At 43.1% G+C, this 19,351-nt stretch overlaps 1 protein-coding gene across 1 annotated transcript; it reads right to left on the bottom strand.

The window, feature by feature from the left end:
* Nucleotides 1-1,139: 1,139 nt before the first annotated feature.
* On the bottom strand, nt 1,140-2,288 carry upk2 (uroplakin 2). The gene is made up of 5 exons (XM_067405758.1): nt 2,207-2,288; nt 1,940-2,089; nt 1,776-1,860; nt 1,486-1,544; nt 1,140-1,273 (listed from the first exon to the last, which is right to left on the bottom strand). Exons 1-5 carry the CDS (start codon nt 2,256-2,258, stop codon nt 1,140-1,142), a joined length of 480 nt encoding a protein of 159 aa, XP_067261859.1. The 5' UTR covers nt 2,259-2,288.
* Nucleotides 2,289-19,351: the final 17,063 nt, after the last annotated feature.

Here is a 19,351-nt window from a genome sequence, read left to right as displayed (position 1 = left end):
TGTTTACACATATTTGTTTAACGTTTTAAACTGAATAAAAACCTTAAGATAAAACGTAAACTTGTTGTGTATATTACCTAATCATAAGTTTGTTAAGAAATGGTGACAACGCAAATAAAAAAAGATTTTTGTCTCTCTCATTTTTTCAAAATAACGTCATTTAAATACACGAATATTCAGTTTTTATTAGCCCAAATATTCGAAAACAATATTTTGGAAAATGCCCATCCCTACTAGCTAGGCTAGTTCACGTAACGTACTCTGGTCAAACTGTTAACTAACCTACCAGCTGCCTGGACGCAAATATTCCCCAGCAATTTGATGAGATGACTTACTGTACTCATAGGATATGGTCCCACGTCGATCACGATCAGTCTGTAGCCAGATGTGAGAATCAATGTGACTGACAGATGTCCTCTTCTGTAGCAGCAAGCATCTGAATCAGCAGTGAGCGAGCCCGTGAATCACAGAATGTGTCGTTGGAATCAGAACGTAAACGTTGTTTTGGCAGGAATATCTAAATCTCTTACCCGGATACAGCAATTCTATTTTCTGATTGGCTGTTCGGTAGCTATATTTTTAAATTAGCTTAACTGGTGCTTGGCAGGGCCTTCTGAACTCTATGTGGTACTCGCTTGATTCCTCTAATAGCGGCGCAACTTGTTGTGCATTATCCTGGAGATTTCTCTGCGTGAGAAATACAAGGTGTGGCGTGTGAACGTTTTGAAATGCGTGTCTCACTTGAGAGCCTTGATAATATTTTCTGCTTGTCAGTTATTTTAATTTAACTCATTTATGTCTAAAAACAAACAAATACACCCCCCCCCCCCCAAAAAAAAACCAAAACAAAACAAAAACAAAAAAAAAACCAGCAACAAACATAAAACCATGTATTTAAGGAACAAGATTTATTTGAAATGCACTACACCATTCATTTTGAAATGATTAATGAATATATATATTTACATTTGTGTAATTCCCTGTTACATCCCACACAGGTAAACTATTACCTAATATAGAGAGAGAGAAAGAAATAAAGATCTCTTCTAAATCTGAAATGCAATTGAATTCTTTTTGAAATTAAATAGATTTCATGTAGTGTTGAAGTGCATTATTATTAAAGAACAAATCGGTTGAGCTCAGCCTGAAAAGAACATGGTAATAAAGAGGCCAACCAGTAGAATTGCCATAGTCAAAGACAGGATGACGGTGATGACCACCATGGCTCCACTGCGCGCTGGAAGACCACTGTTTATTAGCTGATAGTCGATGACTGGGGAAAAAAACAAACAAACAGACCTGATTAGATAGTCATCTCACAACAACCTAACCCTTAATGTTACATATTTTTCAAGCTGGGGTTTCATTCTTTAATTTTAATTTTTTATTTTTTTGGCATGATAAAAGATCAAATTGGCATGTGTATCATATCACAAGTAGCTCATTAAAAATTACGGTAACATTTTTTAAATGTAAATCTATTACCGTTGGTAGTCGTATCAGTCAAGACTGTGCTTGTATCATTTTCAGTCTTGTACTTCATGCTGAAAGACAAAGACATTAATAATGAGATTCAATTTGCTAATTGATGGTCACACAAACACACACGCACACACACATTTATGCATAGACGTAATGGTTTTTATACAAACTGTACTGTACTGTAACTGTATTAATTTCAGAGTTTGCCATCTTTGTGAGGATAATTTTGTCCCCATAATGTAGGGTGTACCTGAAACACATACACACACACACACACACACACACACACATACTTGTAAGTTGTTCCATTTTTCAGGTCTTTCAGAAGGAACCACGGCTGACTGACTGGACAAGATGGAACTGTGAAATTCTCTGTTTCTGCAAGATACATAAGTCATAATGCTTACTCTTTAGACAATGTCATGTGAACTATATTCAGGATGAAAACAATGCATACTGTTTATATTGGTGCCCAGTTCTGAGTACAGCAGCTCGACGGCCTTATTTCCATAAGTAGAGCAGTCCGGCAGTTTCAGTAGAAAAGAGTTTGTGAATTTGCTCGCCAACACCCCATCTGCCTCAGGACTCAGCAAACTAATCGGGATTACTAAAAAGCAAAATAATAATTAAAACTGTATAATGAACAATTACTGGCAACGAATATTAAGCAACAGTAGTTTGTAGTGGTAATGTGAAGACATAAAAAAAGGTTATTATTTTTTACCTGCAAAGTTTAGGGGACACAACGCCCCCAGGATGAAGAGCACAGCCAACATATTGTCCTATAGAGTACAGGTGTGTGCACGACTCACAGTGCTCTGGATAAAACAGTGGGATGGGAAATAACAGAATAACAGTATGGCTGAAACCAGACAAGCAGGACTGAACGGTATGATTGAGCCAATCAGTGAGCACAGAGAACAGGTTTGACCAGGTGTGTATAAAATAACAGCCCTTCCCTTCGATACACCTTAGGGAGGCCTTCAATCTGGAATGCATGTTCTAACTGACATGGTAAATAATTTTATTATTATTAAGGCTACTGAGGGACAATGACTAATCCTAACTAATATTCATAATGCTCATGTTTTTCCGAACCCATAAGACTTTATTTCTCATGTGGAACACAAAATGAGAAATCTTCAAGCTACAAAAGTTCAATAAAAGTGGTTCATATAGCTAACGCACTATATTCCACATTTTCTGAAGTCATGCGAGAGCTTTGAGGAACAAACAGACCAAAATATTTTATTTATTACTATTGCAGGGTATGTGTCTTCTTGTGAAATCAATATTGATTCTTAAGAACAATATAATCTCTCTATTGCCATTAAGTAGTTTTATGCTTATAAGTCTAAAGTTATACTTTATCTTCTGTCATTTAAAGTCACCATGAATTCAAAATTGACCATTCTTATTTTTTTTTTATGGAATATTTCAGTATTTATTATAAATGATTTATCTGTTGTTATGAATTATTATAATCTAAAAAAAAATACTTGTATCAAATAACAGGGATACTATCAAAAAGATCCCTGGAGCCCCCACTCTCACTCCCAAGACTTCAAAGCTTGCAACCACATTAATAGCGTAAGAAATAAACAGTGTTGGGAAAGTTACTTTTACAAGTAATGCATTACAATATTGCATTACTCCCTAAAAAAGTAACTAATTCTGTAATATAGTTACTTTTTATGGAAAGTAATGTGTTACCTCATATTTGCGCTTGTAACCCAGGTTACTAAGAGCCTTTTTAATGAAAAACAGAAAAGGGAATAAAAACTATAACACTCATGAATATGTAAATCAGTAATTTATTTTAATAACATTTGTGAAATAGAAAATAGGAAAATGCATAAATTCAAAAAGAAATAAACTAATTTGAAAAATATTCAAATAAAACAAATTTGAGATTGGTCCAATTAGGAGAGCGAAGAGTTAGCCCCGCCCTATGATCGGAGCTGTGCGAGGGAGAGGACGAAGCGAGAACGCGCGAATGCGAGAGAGAGAAACAGCAGTTACGACACAGTCCTGAAAAAGAAGAAGAAAAACAGAATTAGAACACATAAATCAGCACTTTTGTTAAGAAAAATAACAGATTTTGAGAGAAGAAACGTGAATTGAACATCGTCAATCGTTTATCACGGTTGATGCTGGTGTAAACTGTTAAAGGAGAGAGAAACTTCCAGAGGTTGGAGTTTTGCCTGTCTGAAAACTTCATAACTAGAAAATTCGAATTCTCTTGGTTGGGTTTTTTTTGTTTTTTGTTTTTTTTCCTTTCCCATCTCTGTCTGTCTTTTGCCTATCTTCTGCTTTCCATCATCTCTTGAGTCGGGTGCAGCATATTTTCTGGAATCGGACGATCGTCGAAGAAGACTTTGAACTTGAACTGTCCCTGCATTGCACTAGAAAGAGCCTGCGAGCAGGAACTGGCGAGCCATGCCCATATAAGGATCGAGCTACGTGAATCAAGAAAGTGGTAGGATTGTGCACACGCTTTTCCTTCGGTTTTCCTGACTGAACTGTGTTGCTCAGAACTAAATTGCGGAAGACGGATCTCGTGTAAGCAGCACTGAACTGAGTTAAAGTTTGGTGAAACCCTAATCCACATTGGGACTCTTATTGTGAGCATTAAGGTTTATCTATTGTAATTTCTTTCTTTTTTTTTTTTTCTTCTCTGATTTTCTACTCTCATATTCCACTGTCAAATTATTTGGTTTTATTTTATTTTATTTTTGTTGTTGTTTTTCTGAAGAACAAGAGTGAAAAAAAAAAAAGTATTTCAAAGTGTCATTTGGAAGAATTGTATTCATAGTCAAATTCAAAGTTATTATATATATTAAATAAGCCAATTAAAAACAAATTGAATAAATAGGTAAACATAAATTTTATATTCTATATATCTATATTCCATATTAGCAGAATAAGAGTCGGTTAGCTTTATTAGATTGAACTTAAATAGGTTAAAAGAGATTTATTAATGAAATATAAACAATTAATAAAATAGAAAAATAGAAAATTTAACTATATAAGGGTTATAAGAAGAACACATTTACTTATTTTATTCTTTTCATTTATTTCATTCTCCATTACCCCTTTTTGGTCACTATATCCATTTGTTTTGTTTTGTTTTGTTTTTTTGTCTGTTTATTGGTTTTGATGTATTGAATCTCTGACATTATTATTATTATTTATTGATTTTCTCCTTTTATTATTGCATTATTGACATATCCTTTAATACATCTTACCTGTTTTTGATGCAGCCAGTGTTGTCATCATTTCTTTCTACCCTTGTTGCTAACACCGTCTCTTGAGCGAGTCTGATCTTCTGGTCGCTGGTCCAAATTTAGAACTGGTGTATTCCTTTTCCGCTCATTTCCGTTATTTACTGTTTAGAGGGAGGGTTGCACTTGCGCCGTGACGCGCACGTTACAGAAAGTTGGCGAGCCAGCCAGGAGACTGTTGCTTAGCAACAAGGACAGCAGTAGGAAAGCCAGAAAACAAGAACATTTTTTTTTTTTCTCGAGAAAAAAAACCAGAGTGTTGAGCTTACTTCGCGATAATGGAAATCATAGAGAGAGAAAACGTGAATGTGGAAAATGCTCTCATAGTCAAAGGCCTCACGTTAACCGAGACAGATAGCGAGCTAGAGACATTCTTGCAAAAGTATGGCTCAATTAGACGTAATCTGATAATTGATGACCAAACTTCTGAGTTCCATCACCATGGTATTGTGGAATATGCTCACAGCACTTCCATGTTGAACTTAACACCCTTGTTACCCTTAACCCTGGGAAGTCTCTCAAACCCGAGTGTTACATTCCAAGTACGAGCTCTGGCTAGCGTCTGTAAGCAGACAGCTAGTGGTACGGTCACTGAAGAGTATCTTGAAACGTTGAAGGCCCTTGCTAGAGGAAGTGGGAAGTCTTTCTTAGATGTGCTTAAGGGGGAGTTGGAAAAGCTTCAGGAAGCCCACTCCGCTAACCGTTCTCCATTAAGAGCACAAAATGCGAGCTTTAATGATTCTGAGAGTGTGGAAGCAATCGTTCCAGAACCTGTGTGTTGTTCCCCGATGCCCTTGTCTAGCTCTGCTGAAATGCGAACCCCAGAATCAAGAGACCCAACCAAGAGACGGGAGGCCTCTATGACCTTCCCAAATCCAGAAAACGTTGTTGATGGTGTTACTGTGACTACTAACCCTACCTTTCCTGCGAGCATTGCTGACCCACCGGGTATTCAAAGAATGGTAGTAGAGCACATAGTGAAGACTGCTGATGCCACAATGGCACAGCAGGCCTCAGTTCGACTTAGAGTTTTCTCAGGGAGGAGCCTGCGCCCTCCAAATGAACCTGATTTTGATACTTGGCGAGCAAGTGTAGATCTCCTGTTAAGTGACCCGTCAGTTTCAGACTTGCATAGAGCGCGGAGGATCTTAGACAGCTTGCTGCCTCCAGCTGCAGACGTAGTGAAACATGTGCGAACTCCAGCTTTGCCGGCGGTATATCTTGAGTTGCTGGAGTCAGTCTATGGTTCTGTAGAGGATGGTGATGAACTTTTAGCCAAGTTCATGGGCACCTTACAGAATCAGGGAGAAAAGTCGTCAGATTTTTTGCATCGGTTGCAAGTTATTTTGAGTACAACGATTAGGAGGGGAGGCATTGCGGAGAGAGATCACGATCGTTGCCTCTTGAAACAGTTCATGAGAGGGTGTTGGGATGATGGTCTCATAGCCAGCCTTCAGTTAGGAAGGAGGGAGGCTCGCCCACCCACCTTTGCTGAGTTAGTTGTATTAATCCGAACAGAGGAGGGTAAGCATGCTTCCAAGGAAGAGCGGATGAAAAAGTACCTTGGGTTGTCAAAAGCTCCTAATACCTACCCGAGACCACGAGCTGCCCCTCACCAAGTATCAGCTTATTCTCATGAGACATCAAATTCTGACACTTCTGAAACAGATCTCATAAAGAAACAACTTGCAGAGGTCCAGGCCCAAGTTGCTGATTTAGATCAAACCACAGGCCATAAGCGACCGAGTGCGTCCTCTGAGAAGGTGGAGTTGCGCACTTTGAGGAAAGTAGTGGAAGATTTGCGTACTCAAGTAACCACTCTGAAGGCATCCATGGCCCACGAAGTAAGGCGCGAAAATTCAGATGACTTAGAAATCGCTAAGCTGCGACAACAAGTTGCTGAACTGCAGGCTCAGAGTGTTGCTCAAAAGAGTTATAGAGACTATTCCCGTGAAGCTGCAAGTCCCCGAGTTTTCCAGCCTCAGAATTTGTTAGAGACAGACATTGGTAGAAGTGCTAGAAGGGCCCAACCAATGACCAATCGGCCTCGTCCTGGATATTGTTTCAGATGCGGAGAAGACGGGCATTTGGCCGTTGCTTGTGATAACGCTGCGAACCCCGCAAAGGTTGAGGAAAAGAGGCGTAAGTTGAGGGAGCAACAGGCTCACTGGGACTCGCTGCGTGGTCATTCCCCTTTGCCTTTAAACTAAGGGAAGTCTCTGTAGCGGGGCATACAGAGACGAGGTGTAAAAATATCCGCCCTAAATGTTACAGGCAAGAGCCTGTCACGAGCAGTCATCATAAAGCACCACTAAAAAGCCTGCCGAAGGGGTTAGTAGGGGTTAAGTGTACTGCGCAGATCATTATTGATGGAAAGGAAGTAGATTGTCTCCTAGACACAGGGTCTCAGGTCACTACAGTTCCCCAGTCATTCTACGAGGCACATTTGTCTGATCACCCGCTGAAGTCATTAGAAAATTTGTTGGAAGTGGAGGGAGCCAATGGGCAAGCTGTGCCATACTTAGGGTACACTGAACTGACTTTAAAGTTTCCTAGAGAGTTCATAGGCGTTGAAGTTGAGGTCCCCACGTTAGCTTTAATAGTTCCTGATCTAAAGAGTCTGTCGCAAGTTCTTGTCGGAACCAACTCCCTGGACGTGCTTTACAGCCATTGCATTAAGGAAAGTGAGAGTAGCCTTCATTCGAGTCTCCACGGATATCAGGCGGTGCTTAAAGTCCTTGAGGCAAGGTGGAGGCAAACTAGCAGTGAAGCATTAGGACAAGTGAGGCTGGTAGGGAATCTTCATGAAGTCGTTCCTGCCGGGAGCACTGTAGTTCTGAATGGATACGTTCAGCTTCGGGAACCCTGTATGGAGAAATGGGTAATTCTTGAGCCCCCATCAGCTCCATTTCCAAGCGGCCTCCTGGTTGCGAACTGTGTGCACACATTGCCTTCTAAACGCTCCTCTCAGCTGTCCGTTCTGCTTAAGAATAGTACTCAGACAGACTTAACTATACCCCCTAAAGCAGTATTGGCTGAGATCCATGCTGTACAGAGAGTCGTAGAGAAACCGGCCCAGAATTCAAGCAAGGTTGAGTCACCAGCACCTACCCACGCCAATCTTACCTTTGATTTCGGAGACTCTCCCTTGTCTTCAGACTGGAGGGAGCGGATAACAAACCTGTTAAATTCCATGCCTGAGGTCTTTTCTTTACATGATCTTGATTATGGCTGTACAGGTCAAGTAAAACATCAAATCAGACTATCTGATGAGACACCCTTCAAACACAGGGCACGTCCGATTCACCCACAGGACATTGATGCTGTTCGAAAGCATCTTCAGGAACTAATGACTGCTGGAGTTATTCGTGAGTCGCAGTCCCCCTTTTCTTCGCCCATAGTTGTAGTCCGAAAGAAAGATGGCTCGGTACGGCTCTGCATCGACTTTCGGAAGTTGAATCCCCAGACGATCAAAGACGCATACGCTCTGCCCAATCTGGAAGAAGTCTTTTCTGTACTTACAGGCTCAAAGTGGTTCTCTGTGCTTGATTTAAAGTCTGGGTTTTACCAGATTGAGATGGATGAGGCTGATAAGTGCAAGACTGCTTTCGTATGCCCTCTTGGATTCTGGGAATTCAATAGAATGCCCCAAGGAATCACGAATGCGCCGAGTACGTTCCAAAGATTAATGGAGCGGTGCATGGGTGATCTTCACAGGAAACAGGTACTAGTCTTTATTGACGACCTGATAATCTTTTCAGAGATCTTGGAAGAACACGAGTCACGGTTAGTACAGGTCCTCAACCGGCTTAAAGAATACGGGTTGAAGTTGTCGCCTGAAAAATGTCGTTTCTTTCAGACATCAGTCACGTATTTAGGGCATGTAGTCTCGAGGGATGGGGTAAAGACTGACCCGGCTAAGATTGAAGCTCTTAAGACTTGGCCAAGGCCCACAAATTTGAAAGAACTGAGAGCGTTCTTAGGATTTGCAGGGTACTACAGAAGGTTTGTGTGTGACTACTCGAAGATAGTCAAACCTCTCACGGGACTCACTGAAGGGTACCCTCCGCTTCGTAGGGGCCGCAGTGGGAAACGAGAGGGGGGTGAGTACTTCAACACCAAAGAGCAGTTTGGTGATCGGTGGACTACTGCATGTCAGAATGCCTTTGATGTTATCATTTCTAAGCTGTCCTCCGCTCCTGTCCTGGGTTTTGCAGACCCCAAGCTCCCGTATATGCTTCACACCGATGCCAGTACTACTGGGCTTGGTGCGGCATTGTACCAGGAGCAGGACGGGCAGATGCGGGTAATAGCATTCGCCAGTAGGGGACTGACAAAGAGTGAAGCGAAATATCCTGCACATAAGCTTGAATTTTTGGCCTTAAAGTGGACTGTCACAGCCAAGTTCAGCGACTATTTGTATGGTGCAGATTTCACTGTGGTAACCGACAGTAATCCCCTGACGTATGTTTTGACTTCTGCAAAGCTTGACGCTACCAGTTACCGTTGGTTGTCTAGTTTGTCGACATATACTTTTAAGCTCCAATACAGGGCTGGGAGTCAAAACCAGGACGCAGACGGGCTTTCCCGGCGTCCGCATGGTGAGCCTCTGGATGATCTCGTCTCTCAGAAAGAAAGAGAAAGGATCAAGTTTACACTCCACCACCTGGCAGCGCCTGAAACCGGGTCTGAGGTTCTCATGGCGGATGTGGTGAATGCCATTTGTGAGAGGCATCAGGTGATTGGTTTGCCTGAAAGCCCTGACTTGGCACACTCTCCAGTTACATTGGTCGAGTCCCTCACTCATAGCGTTGATGCTTTGCCGAGTGAATTTCAACACGAGGTTGAGCATGGTCTTCCTGATCTCTCTAACATCTCAGAGGCCACATTAGCAGAATGGCAAAGGGAAGATCCAGAGCTTGAGGTAGTATTTGAGTGGATGAAGAATGGGACCAGACCAGGTACTCTAAGGGGTCAACCACCTGATATGGTATTGTGGTTGAGGGAGTGGAGTAAACTTGAACTGAGAAATGGGGTGCTGTATAGGAGGAAACAGGAACAGGGGGCTCTTCATTATCAGTTAGTGCTACCAGCTAGGCTAAGGGAGGTAGTGTTGCGCAGCCTCCATGATGACATGGGGCACTTGGGTATTGAGAGGACCCTGGACTTAGTGAGGTCCAGGTTCTTCTGGCCTAAAATGTCCCAAACAGTTGAAAGAAAGATCAAAACCTGTGAGCGTTGTGTGCGCCGAAAAACTCCTCCAGATAGAGCCGCTCCTCTGGTCAATATTCAAACCAGTAGGCCTTTAGAGTTGGTCTGCATGGACTTTTTATCGTTAGAGCCAGATCACAGCAATACCAAGAACATATTGGTTATCACCGACCATTTCACGAAGTACGCCGTGGCGATACCGACCCAGAACCAAACAGCTCGTACAGTAGCAAAATGCCTTTGGGAAAATTTCTTGGTACATTATGGGTTTCCTGAGAAACTACATAGTGACCAAGGGCCCGATTTCGAATCTCACACAATCAAGGAATTGTGTCATGTTGCGGGTATCCATAAGATTCGTACCACACCCTATCACCCCAGAGGTAACCCGGTAGAACGTTTTAACCGGACTCTTCTCCAAATGCTGGGGACTTTGGAGAATGAGAAAAAGTCTAAGTGGAAGGAGTTTGTAAAGCCCCTAGTGCACGCATACAATTGTACGCGCAATGATACAACTGGGTATGCTCCTTATGAGCTCATGTTTGGGCGGCTGCCTCGCTTGCCAGTGGATTTGGCTTTCGGCTTGCCAATAGAATCTCCTGCAAAATCCCACTCTCAGTACGTGAAAGATTTGAAAGACCGGTTGAGAGAGAGCTATGAGATAGCTAAGAAGAATGCTGCTAAACTAGCAGAGCGTAACAAAAGAAGGTTTGATGAACGCGTAGTTGCTTCTACTTTAGAGGAGGGTGACAGAGTTCTTGTGCGCAATGTTAGGTTGCGAGGGAAGCATAAGCTCGCTGACAAGTGGGAGCAAGGTGTCCAAGTAGTAGTCAAGAGAGCAGGTGACTTACCAGTGTACACTGTCCGGCCGGTTGGGCAGAGTGGTCCTCTCAGGACGTTACATCGTGATTTGTTGTTGCCCTGTGGATTTTTGCAGCCATATCAACATGAGCGGCAGCCTAAGCAAAGAGTTTGCAGGCCTAGGACTAGAGCTTTTGCAAATAATGAGTTACAAGAGCCAGAGTCTGTGTGTGAGGATTCTGGGTCGGAGGATGATCAGTTTCTTAGTCCTCTGTTTAGGGATAGGCTGAACTTTGAAACTCGAGTTTTAGTGAATCCTGAGCCCTTACCCTGCCCAAGACCCCAGAACGTCAAAATTGACCTACCTGTTGGTGAACCTGTTGGAGAGAGTGTACCTACCTGTAGGTTATCAGGGGAGATCTTAGAAGAACCTGTAAAGGAAGCCATACCTGATTGCGGACCTGTAGAGGAAAGCTTACCTGAATTAGGAGAAGTAGGACCGTCTTCTGATGAGCTAGAGTTAGGTCCCATCAATACAGGATTGGATCTCTTTTCCAAGTCGGTAGATGAGTTGCCTGCCCAGGAGACTGAAACGGAAGCAGAATGTGAGGGTGAGAATAGGAGTAGAGAGAGTCCAGTTCCAAGTGAAACTATGGATGCTGTAGGTGACCAGAGTGAACAAGGAAATGACACCGAGTTTGAGCACGGAGTGATTCCCAGGCGTTCACAAAGAGAAAGACAGCCTGCAAAAAGACTTGAGTATCCCCAATTGGGAAATCCGCTTACCGTGGTGATTCAATCTCTGTTGCAAGGTCTGAGTGCCGCATTCAGCACTTCTTTAGGGGCGAATGTTGCTTCTGCTGATACTGTACCTGTGGTTGTAACTCAACCCCAAAAATATGCAGATGCAGCGGGACGTGCATGAATTCAGGAGGGGAGGGTGTAACCCAGGTTACTAAGAGCCTTTTTAATGAAAAACAGAAAAGGGAATAAAAACTATAACACTCATGAATATGTAAATCAGTAATTTATTTTAATAACATTTGTGAAATAGAAAATAGGAAAATGCATAAATTCAAAAAGAAATAAACTAATTTGAAAAATATTCAAATAAAACAAATTTGAGATTGGTCCAATTAGGAGAGCGAAGAGTTAGCCCCGCCCTATGATCGGAGCTGTGCGAGGGAGAGGACGAAGCGAGAACGCGCGAATGCGAGAGAGAGAAACAGCAGTTACGACACAGTCCTGAAAAAGAAGAAGAAAAACAGAATTAGAACACATAAATCAGCACTTTTGTTAAGAAAAATAACAGATTTTGAGAGAAGAAACGTGAATTGAACATCGTCAATCGTTTATCACGGTTGATGCTGGTGTAAACTGTTAAAGGAGAGAGAAACTTCCAGAGGTTGGAGTTTTGCCTGTCTGAAAACTTCATAACTAGAAAATTCGAATTCTCTTGGTTGGGTTTTTTTTGTTTTTTGTTTTTTTTCCTTTCCCATCTCTGTCTGTCTTTTGCCTATCTTCTGCTTTCCATCATCTCTTGAGTCGGGTGCAGCATATTTTCTGGAATCGGACGATCGTCGAAGAAGACTTTGAACTTGAACTGTCCCTGCATTGCACTAGAAAGAGCCTGCGAGCAGGAACTGGCGAGCCATGCCCATATAAGGATCGAGCTACGTGAATCAAGAAAGTGGTAGGATTGTGCACACGCTTTTCCTTCGGTTTTCCTGACTGAACTGTGTTGCTCAGAACTAAATTGCGGAAGACGGATCTCGTGTAAGCAGCACTGAACTGAGTTAAAGTTTGGTGAAACCCTAATCCACATTGGGACTCTTATTGTGAGCATTAAGGTTTATCTATTGTAATTTCTTTCTTTTTTTTTTCTTTTTCTTCTCTGATTTTCTACTCTCATATTCCACTGTCAAATTATTTGGTTTTATTTTATTTTATTTTTGTTGTTGTTTTTCTGAAGAACAAGAGTGAAAAAAAAAAAAGTATTTCAAAGTGTCATTTGGAAGAATTGTATTCATAGTCAAATTCAAAGTTATTATATATATTAAATAAGCCAATTAAAAACAAATTGAATAAATAGGTAAACATAAATTTTATATTCTATATATCTATATTCCATATTAGCAGAATAAGAGTCGGTTAGCTTTATTAGATTGAACTTAAATAGGTTAAAAGAGATTTATTAATGAAATATAAACAATTAATAAAATAGAAAAATAGAAAATTTAACTATATAAGGGTTATAAGAAGAACACATTTACTTATTTTATTCTTTTCATTTATTTCATTCTCCATTACCCCTTTTTGGTCACTATATCCATTTGTTTTGTTTTGTTTTGTTTTTTTGTCTGTTTATTGGTTTTGATGTATTGAATCTCTGACATTATTATTATTATTTATTGATTTTCTCCTTTTATTATTGCATTATTGACATATCCTTTAATACATCTTACCTGTTTTTGATGCAGCCAGTGTTGTCATCATTTCTTTCTACCCTTGTTGCTAACACCGTCTCTTGAGCGAGTCTGATCTTCTGGTCGCTGGTCCAAATTTAGAACTGGTGTATTCCTTTTCCGCTCATTTCCGTTATTTACTGTTTAGAGGGAGGGTTGCACTTGCGCCGTGACGCGCACGTAACACGCTACTTTTTCTTATCTGGGCTGGGCTTGCTTGTTTTTTCAAATTCACGCCTGTACAGTAGAGGGTGCAGCTCAGACAAAAGTTTAGCACGCTTCAACAATAAAAACAAAAAAATTAAACACAAATGTGATGTTTATCTAAAGTCATTTTTGCTTATGGTTGAGTTGGATCATTGAAGGTCAGCAGCAAAGACACTGGTTAATAAAGTGAGATTAAATACATAAAGTATATTTGTGTATTGTTTTTTTTTTTTTTACATTTAATTAGTGCAGTTTTGCACAATATTCTGAGCTTGCATTTGACTGGTTTTATTAATTTTGAGGAATACTGACTGTTTTTGTGCAAGTGAGATGAGTAAATGCATGTTCACATTTAGTCTAGAACTACAATAACCATCATGTTTACACAGCACACACAACACCTCTGCACTATTACTCATGATTCCTCTCAACATGGAAACAGGTTGAGGTGTCAGTCAATAAATGGGAAAACAAAGTAACTTGCATTACTTATTTGAAAAAGTAACTCATATTTTTCCTGTAAATTAAAAAGTAATGCATTACTTTTCTAGTTACTTGAAAAAAGTAATCTGATTACATAACTTGCGATACTTGCAATGCGTACCCCCAGCACTGGAAATATTAAGAAAATGAAACAGGCAACATAAACTTTGGAAGGGGGCAAGGCCAAAATAAATAACAAAACATATCTAACTGATGTTAAATACTAACCTAGAATTCTGATAGTAAAATTACAAAAGCTTCCCTCCCTAACTTCCAAAAACAAGAGAAATCATAACATAAAGATAAAGGCTTCCACCTCCCTACCATGCTCCAACTACAACGATTAGGAGAAATGAGAGCCAAAAAGTTCACAACTTAAATACAGCCAGTGCTACAAATATCTAACCTGTCACTCACATGACATCACAGCAATAGCCAACCACAACCATCCAATCAATTCTTGATTGACAAAATCAAGACCCACCTTACACTTTTTCTTGTTTGAGAAGCAGATTCTCTCGGATATCACAATAGGGAAGAAAAAAACTATTGCAACTCTATTTCCATGATTCAGGCAATCAGAATTTTTTTCAACGAAAACATGTGTTCGAAAATATATACACATAAATATAAAACAGCTTTGCAATTTTTTTTAAACTTTATGCTTAAGTTGCATATGATGGAATTACGGTTTGTCTAAGGATGTTTTACAAGATGTAATATAAGTCTCTGGTGTCTCCAGAATGTGTCTGTGAAGTTTCAGCTCAAAAATACCCCACAGATCATTTATCAAATTGAACGAGCTTATCAAATTTGTCCCTATTTGGGTTTGAGCAGAAACATACAATTTTTGTGTGTCCCTTTAAAAATGCAAATGAGCTGCTGCTCCCAGCCCCCTTTCTAAAAGAGGGCGGAGCTTTAACAGCTCACGCTTTGGTTGCGCAACAACAATAAAGCTGGAGAATCTCACACAGCCAAAATGAGGATTGTAACAGTGTTCAGCCTTGCATTGTTCAAACCGGAGTCAGACACTGATGGAGAGATTCAGGAAGAAGTTACAACTTTTAGTATGAAACTGGACATTTCTGAATGGTTAGTGGATAAATTTATGTAGTTGCTGTGGAGCTGATTCAACTCATCGTCTAGCATGTACCGTCATGTTAATCTTTTGTGCAAATCCAGCATTGAATTGACCCTTGTTTGTGAAGCAGTCCGGTATAAAATGATGACATGATAACAACACTGTACTACAACAACTCAGCCCAACATGGCCTCACCCCCTTTGTTGCTTGTTCCCCGGGGGCAGGGATTATGTACATTTTGGGGTTTGTGATGTCACCAACCCCGGAAGAAGTATGTTGTAGTCCCTTCCAGCCATTTTTTGTAGTCCTTAAAAAGCGATTTCTGTAAAATATCTCCCTTAGCATTGAACTTTGAGCATCATCACTTTGCAGATGTTGCTCATGCTCAAACCGGGGGCGGAGCTACGGGTGGGCCTGGGCCCACCCAGATTGACAGCTTGCCCACCCAGTCAGAGCCAGGGAAATATATTATATGGGCGTCGGAACCATTGTAACCATTGTACTTTTTAAGACCAATATATTGGACCCACTCAATTTTAACGTCTCTAATTCAGCATTTGTCTAATCCCCCCAGGTGATGCTCCACAAACCACCAACAGAACATAAAAAATATCAAAAATAGAGATAGTTTTTAAAAGATCGCCAAGTAACACGCGTTTATAAAGAAATGTCTCTTTACGACCACAAAAAACGAGACATTTTGCAGACGCGCATTCCACCTTCGCCTCAGCGCCAGGCGCAAGTCAAACGAGCGCGGAAAAGGTAGCTTCAGTTGAACAACAGTGAACTGTAGTCAGATGAGATTGTGTCAGGCTATGCCAGTAAAACTCCAATCAGCCTACTGTGCTCGAGGCGCGAACTCAAGAATTGCTCGCGCAAATGGCACGCATAAGAAGCTACGGGCATGCACCGTCGTTATTCTGGTGTAAATTAAGTCATGAAATTACCAAACATGCGATTAAAGCTGCCTCAAAACTGTGCATGTATGTATTTGTTGACATGGTTTTAAAGCTATTGTTATCCAATTTGATGGTCTTAAAACGTCTTAAAATGCATTTATGTACACCAAGGAAATCCAAATTTTCTCGGGGGAGCATGCCCCCCGAACCCCCCTAGCATAATACATTTTGTAACCTCAGTAATACCCTGCGTACGGCTGTAACGAATCGGGACTGAGGCAGAGATCCATGTGCAGCATTTATTAAAGTGAGAGTGGTCGTACAGGCAGGGTCAAACAGGAGCAAACAGGAACAGCAAGGAACAGGCAGAATCGTGGTCAAGGAACAGGCAATGATCAGGACAGGCAGATATCACTCACAGGTCGGTATACAAAGCAAGGGTCAGGACAGGCAGCAACGGGTCGATAAACAGGAAACAGGCAGGATCGGTCAGGTGGCTCAGGCGGCCACGGCAGGTCAGGTGGCAAGGGCAGCCACGGCAGGTCAGGTGGCAAGGGCGGCCACGGCAGGTCAGGTGGCAAGGGCGGCCACGGCAGGTCAGGTGGCAAGGGCGGCCACGGCAGTTCAGGTGGCTTGGGCAGCCATGGCAGGTCAAGAGTCTCTGGCGACCACGGCGGGTCAGGTGGTCTGGGCAGTTCAGGGACCGCTGATGACCGCGGCCGTGCAGGGTTCCCACCCACAAACTCCCCACCCCTAGGTATACTGCCCCCCCCCAAAAAGTTCTTAGGGATTTCAGCGGGGCCCGTCGCAGGTTCGTGGGCAAGGGGTTCGGGTGGCGGCGGCAGGGCCAGGCGTGTGGGTGAAGCCGTCAGGGCAAGACTCCTGAGTGGCGCCGGCAGGGCTGGAAGCGTGGAAGGCGCCCGCAGGGCTAGAAGCGTGGATGGCGCCGGCAGGGCTAGAAGCGTGGATGGCGCCGGCAGGGCTAGAAGCGTGGATGGCGCCGGCAGGGCAAGAAGCACAGGTGGCGCCGGCAGGGCAAGAAGCACAGGTGGCGCCGGCAGGGCAAGAAGCACAGGTGGCGCCGGCAGAGCGAGGAGCACAGGTGGCGCCGGCAGGACAAGACGTTTGGACGTAAGAGGGGGAAGAACAGATGGAGCCTTCCTCCTCCTCCTCCTCCTCTTCCGAGGATGAGTCGATGGTTCACCGACTGGAGCGGTTTCTGGAGCAGACTCACTGGCTGAAGCGGACTCAATGGCTGGAACAACCCCTGCATCCTTGAGCACCGCAGGGGCGGCCATCTTGCCCGTGGGCACTGGCAAAGCAGCCATTTCGTCCATCGCGTCCAGGGTGCATAAGTCCACTGCAATCGGCGAACAAGAGTCCATAGCAACCGGCGAGCTTGAGAGCGTTGAGACCGGCGAGCTTGAGAGCGTAGCAACCGGCAGGTTTGAGAGCGAAGCGGCCGGCTGGCTTGAGAGCGAAGCGGCCGACTGGCTTGAGAGCGGAGCGGCCAGCTGGCTTGAGAGCGAAGCGGCCGGCTGGCTTGAGAGCGAAGCGACCGGCTGGCTTGAGAGCGAAGCGGCCGGCGGGCTTGAGTGCGAAGCGGCCGGCGGGCTTGAGTGCGAAGCGGCCGGCGGGCTTGAGAGCGAAGCGGCCGACGGAGACTTGGGGCTGCCAGCTGCTCGGACTGAAATCAACGGGGGATCGGTCACACTGGAACGCAACCCTCTCCACTCCCGGACTGATCTAGAGACCTGACGTGACTCTGGGCGATCAGCGGCGACGTGACGTTGCTCTGGGCGATCAGCGAAGGCGTGACATTGCTCTGGGCGATCAGCGAAGGCGTGATGTTGCTCTGGGCGATCAGCGAAGGCGTGACGTTGCTCTGGGCGATCAGCGAAGGCGTGACGTTGCTCTGGGCGATCAGCGAAGGCGTGACGTTGCTCTGGGCGATCAGCGAAGGCGTGACGTTGCTCTGGGCGATCAGCGGAGACGTGACGTTGCTCTGGGCGATCTGCGTAGGCTTGACGTGGCTCTGGGCGATCAGCGGAGATGTGGCTCGGTGTTGTTATGGTGGTAGCCGCCATTTTGTGAATGTCCTTTGGCGCAGCGGCCATTACGTGGTTTATCTCGGTGTCGCATTCCTCCGCGACCCCCACGGTAAACAGAGAACCAACAGTCAATAACACATAGTCCAGGAAATGACTAAGAGAAGAACGGGGTCCCTCACGAATTAATTGTTCTTTGAGTGGTTGGTTGACACCATCGCAGAAAAAGTCAATAAGTGCACAGTCAGGCAGATCTGAATAATATGCAATGTTCAGGTATTCTGTGATGTAATCCTCCAGTGATCGTGTGCCCTGCGTACTCCATAACAACAATTGATTAATGTCCATACCGTGTAGAGATCCTCCGGGAAAGCTGCTGGATCGTGGTGGTGGCGAAGTCTTCTGTAACGAATCGGGACTGAGGCAGAGATCCATGTGCAGCATTTATTAAAGTGAGAGTGGTCGTACAGGCAGGGTCAAACAGGAGCAAACAGGAACAGCAAGGAACAGGCAGAATCGTGGTCAAGGAACAGGCAATGATCAGGACAGGCAGATATCACTCACAGGTCGGTATACAAAGCAAGGGTCAGGACAGGCAGCAACGGGTCGATAAACAGGAAACAGGCAGGATCGGTAACGATAAACAGGCAGACAATAAACACAGGGAAACGCTCAGAAATGTCACACAGGGTAAACAAGACTTCGCAAATGGGTGGTGTATGTGTGAGTCCTTTATAGTCCAGGTAATGCGTATCAGCTGGGTGTGGTGATTAGTGTGGAGTGTGCATGACTGTATGTGGCAACAGGTGATTGGTGGAGTGAGTGCATGTGATTGACAGGGGGGGATGATGGGAAATGTAGTCCGAAACTTGACAGGGGCAGACGGTGATCGTGACAACGGCCCTGCTTCTTTTCTATCGAACAAAATCAAAGGTAATCGTGTATTCCTCCAGTTGTGCGCGCTTTGGGACTAAACTTTGTATGCACTGTGTGATCAATGTGTGAAAATAAATGTGAGCAAAAATGCGATTGAAATGTAAAGGTTTGTGTCTCGTTGTTCTATTAAAAAAACAAAAACAATAACTACCGATTGATTGACATTTCATCTATCTATCTATCTATCTATCTATCTATCTATCTATCTATCTATCTATATATAAATTGCATAAAAAATTTTGGAGGGATGACCCACCCACATTGTTTTTGCTTCCGACGCCCATTGATCACCTCTTATTTAACACAGACACGAATTTCTTATCGAATAGAGATGTTTCTTTTTTTTTTTGGTAGCCTACAATTATTCGCGGTGTTCATTTTTGAGACGTTTCAGAAAGATTCTCCCAGAAAAACAGCTGAAAGCGCACCCTTTTTAAAATGTATTTTATTTTA

This window comes from Chanodichthys erythropterus, chromosome 13 (assembly GCF_024489055.1).
Source record: "Chanodichthys erythropterus isolate Z2021 chromosome 13, ASM2448905v1, whole genome shotgun sequence".
Taxonomy (NCBI): Eukaryota; Metazoa; Chordata; class Actinopteri; order Cypriniformes; family Xenocyprididae; genus Chanodichthys; species Chanodichthys erythropterus.
Note: the sequence above shows the minus strand (reverse complement) of the source record. Positions and strands in the feature narration are given on the sequence as shown.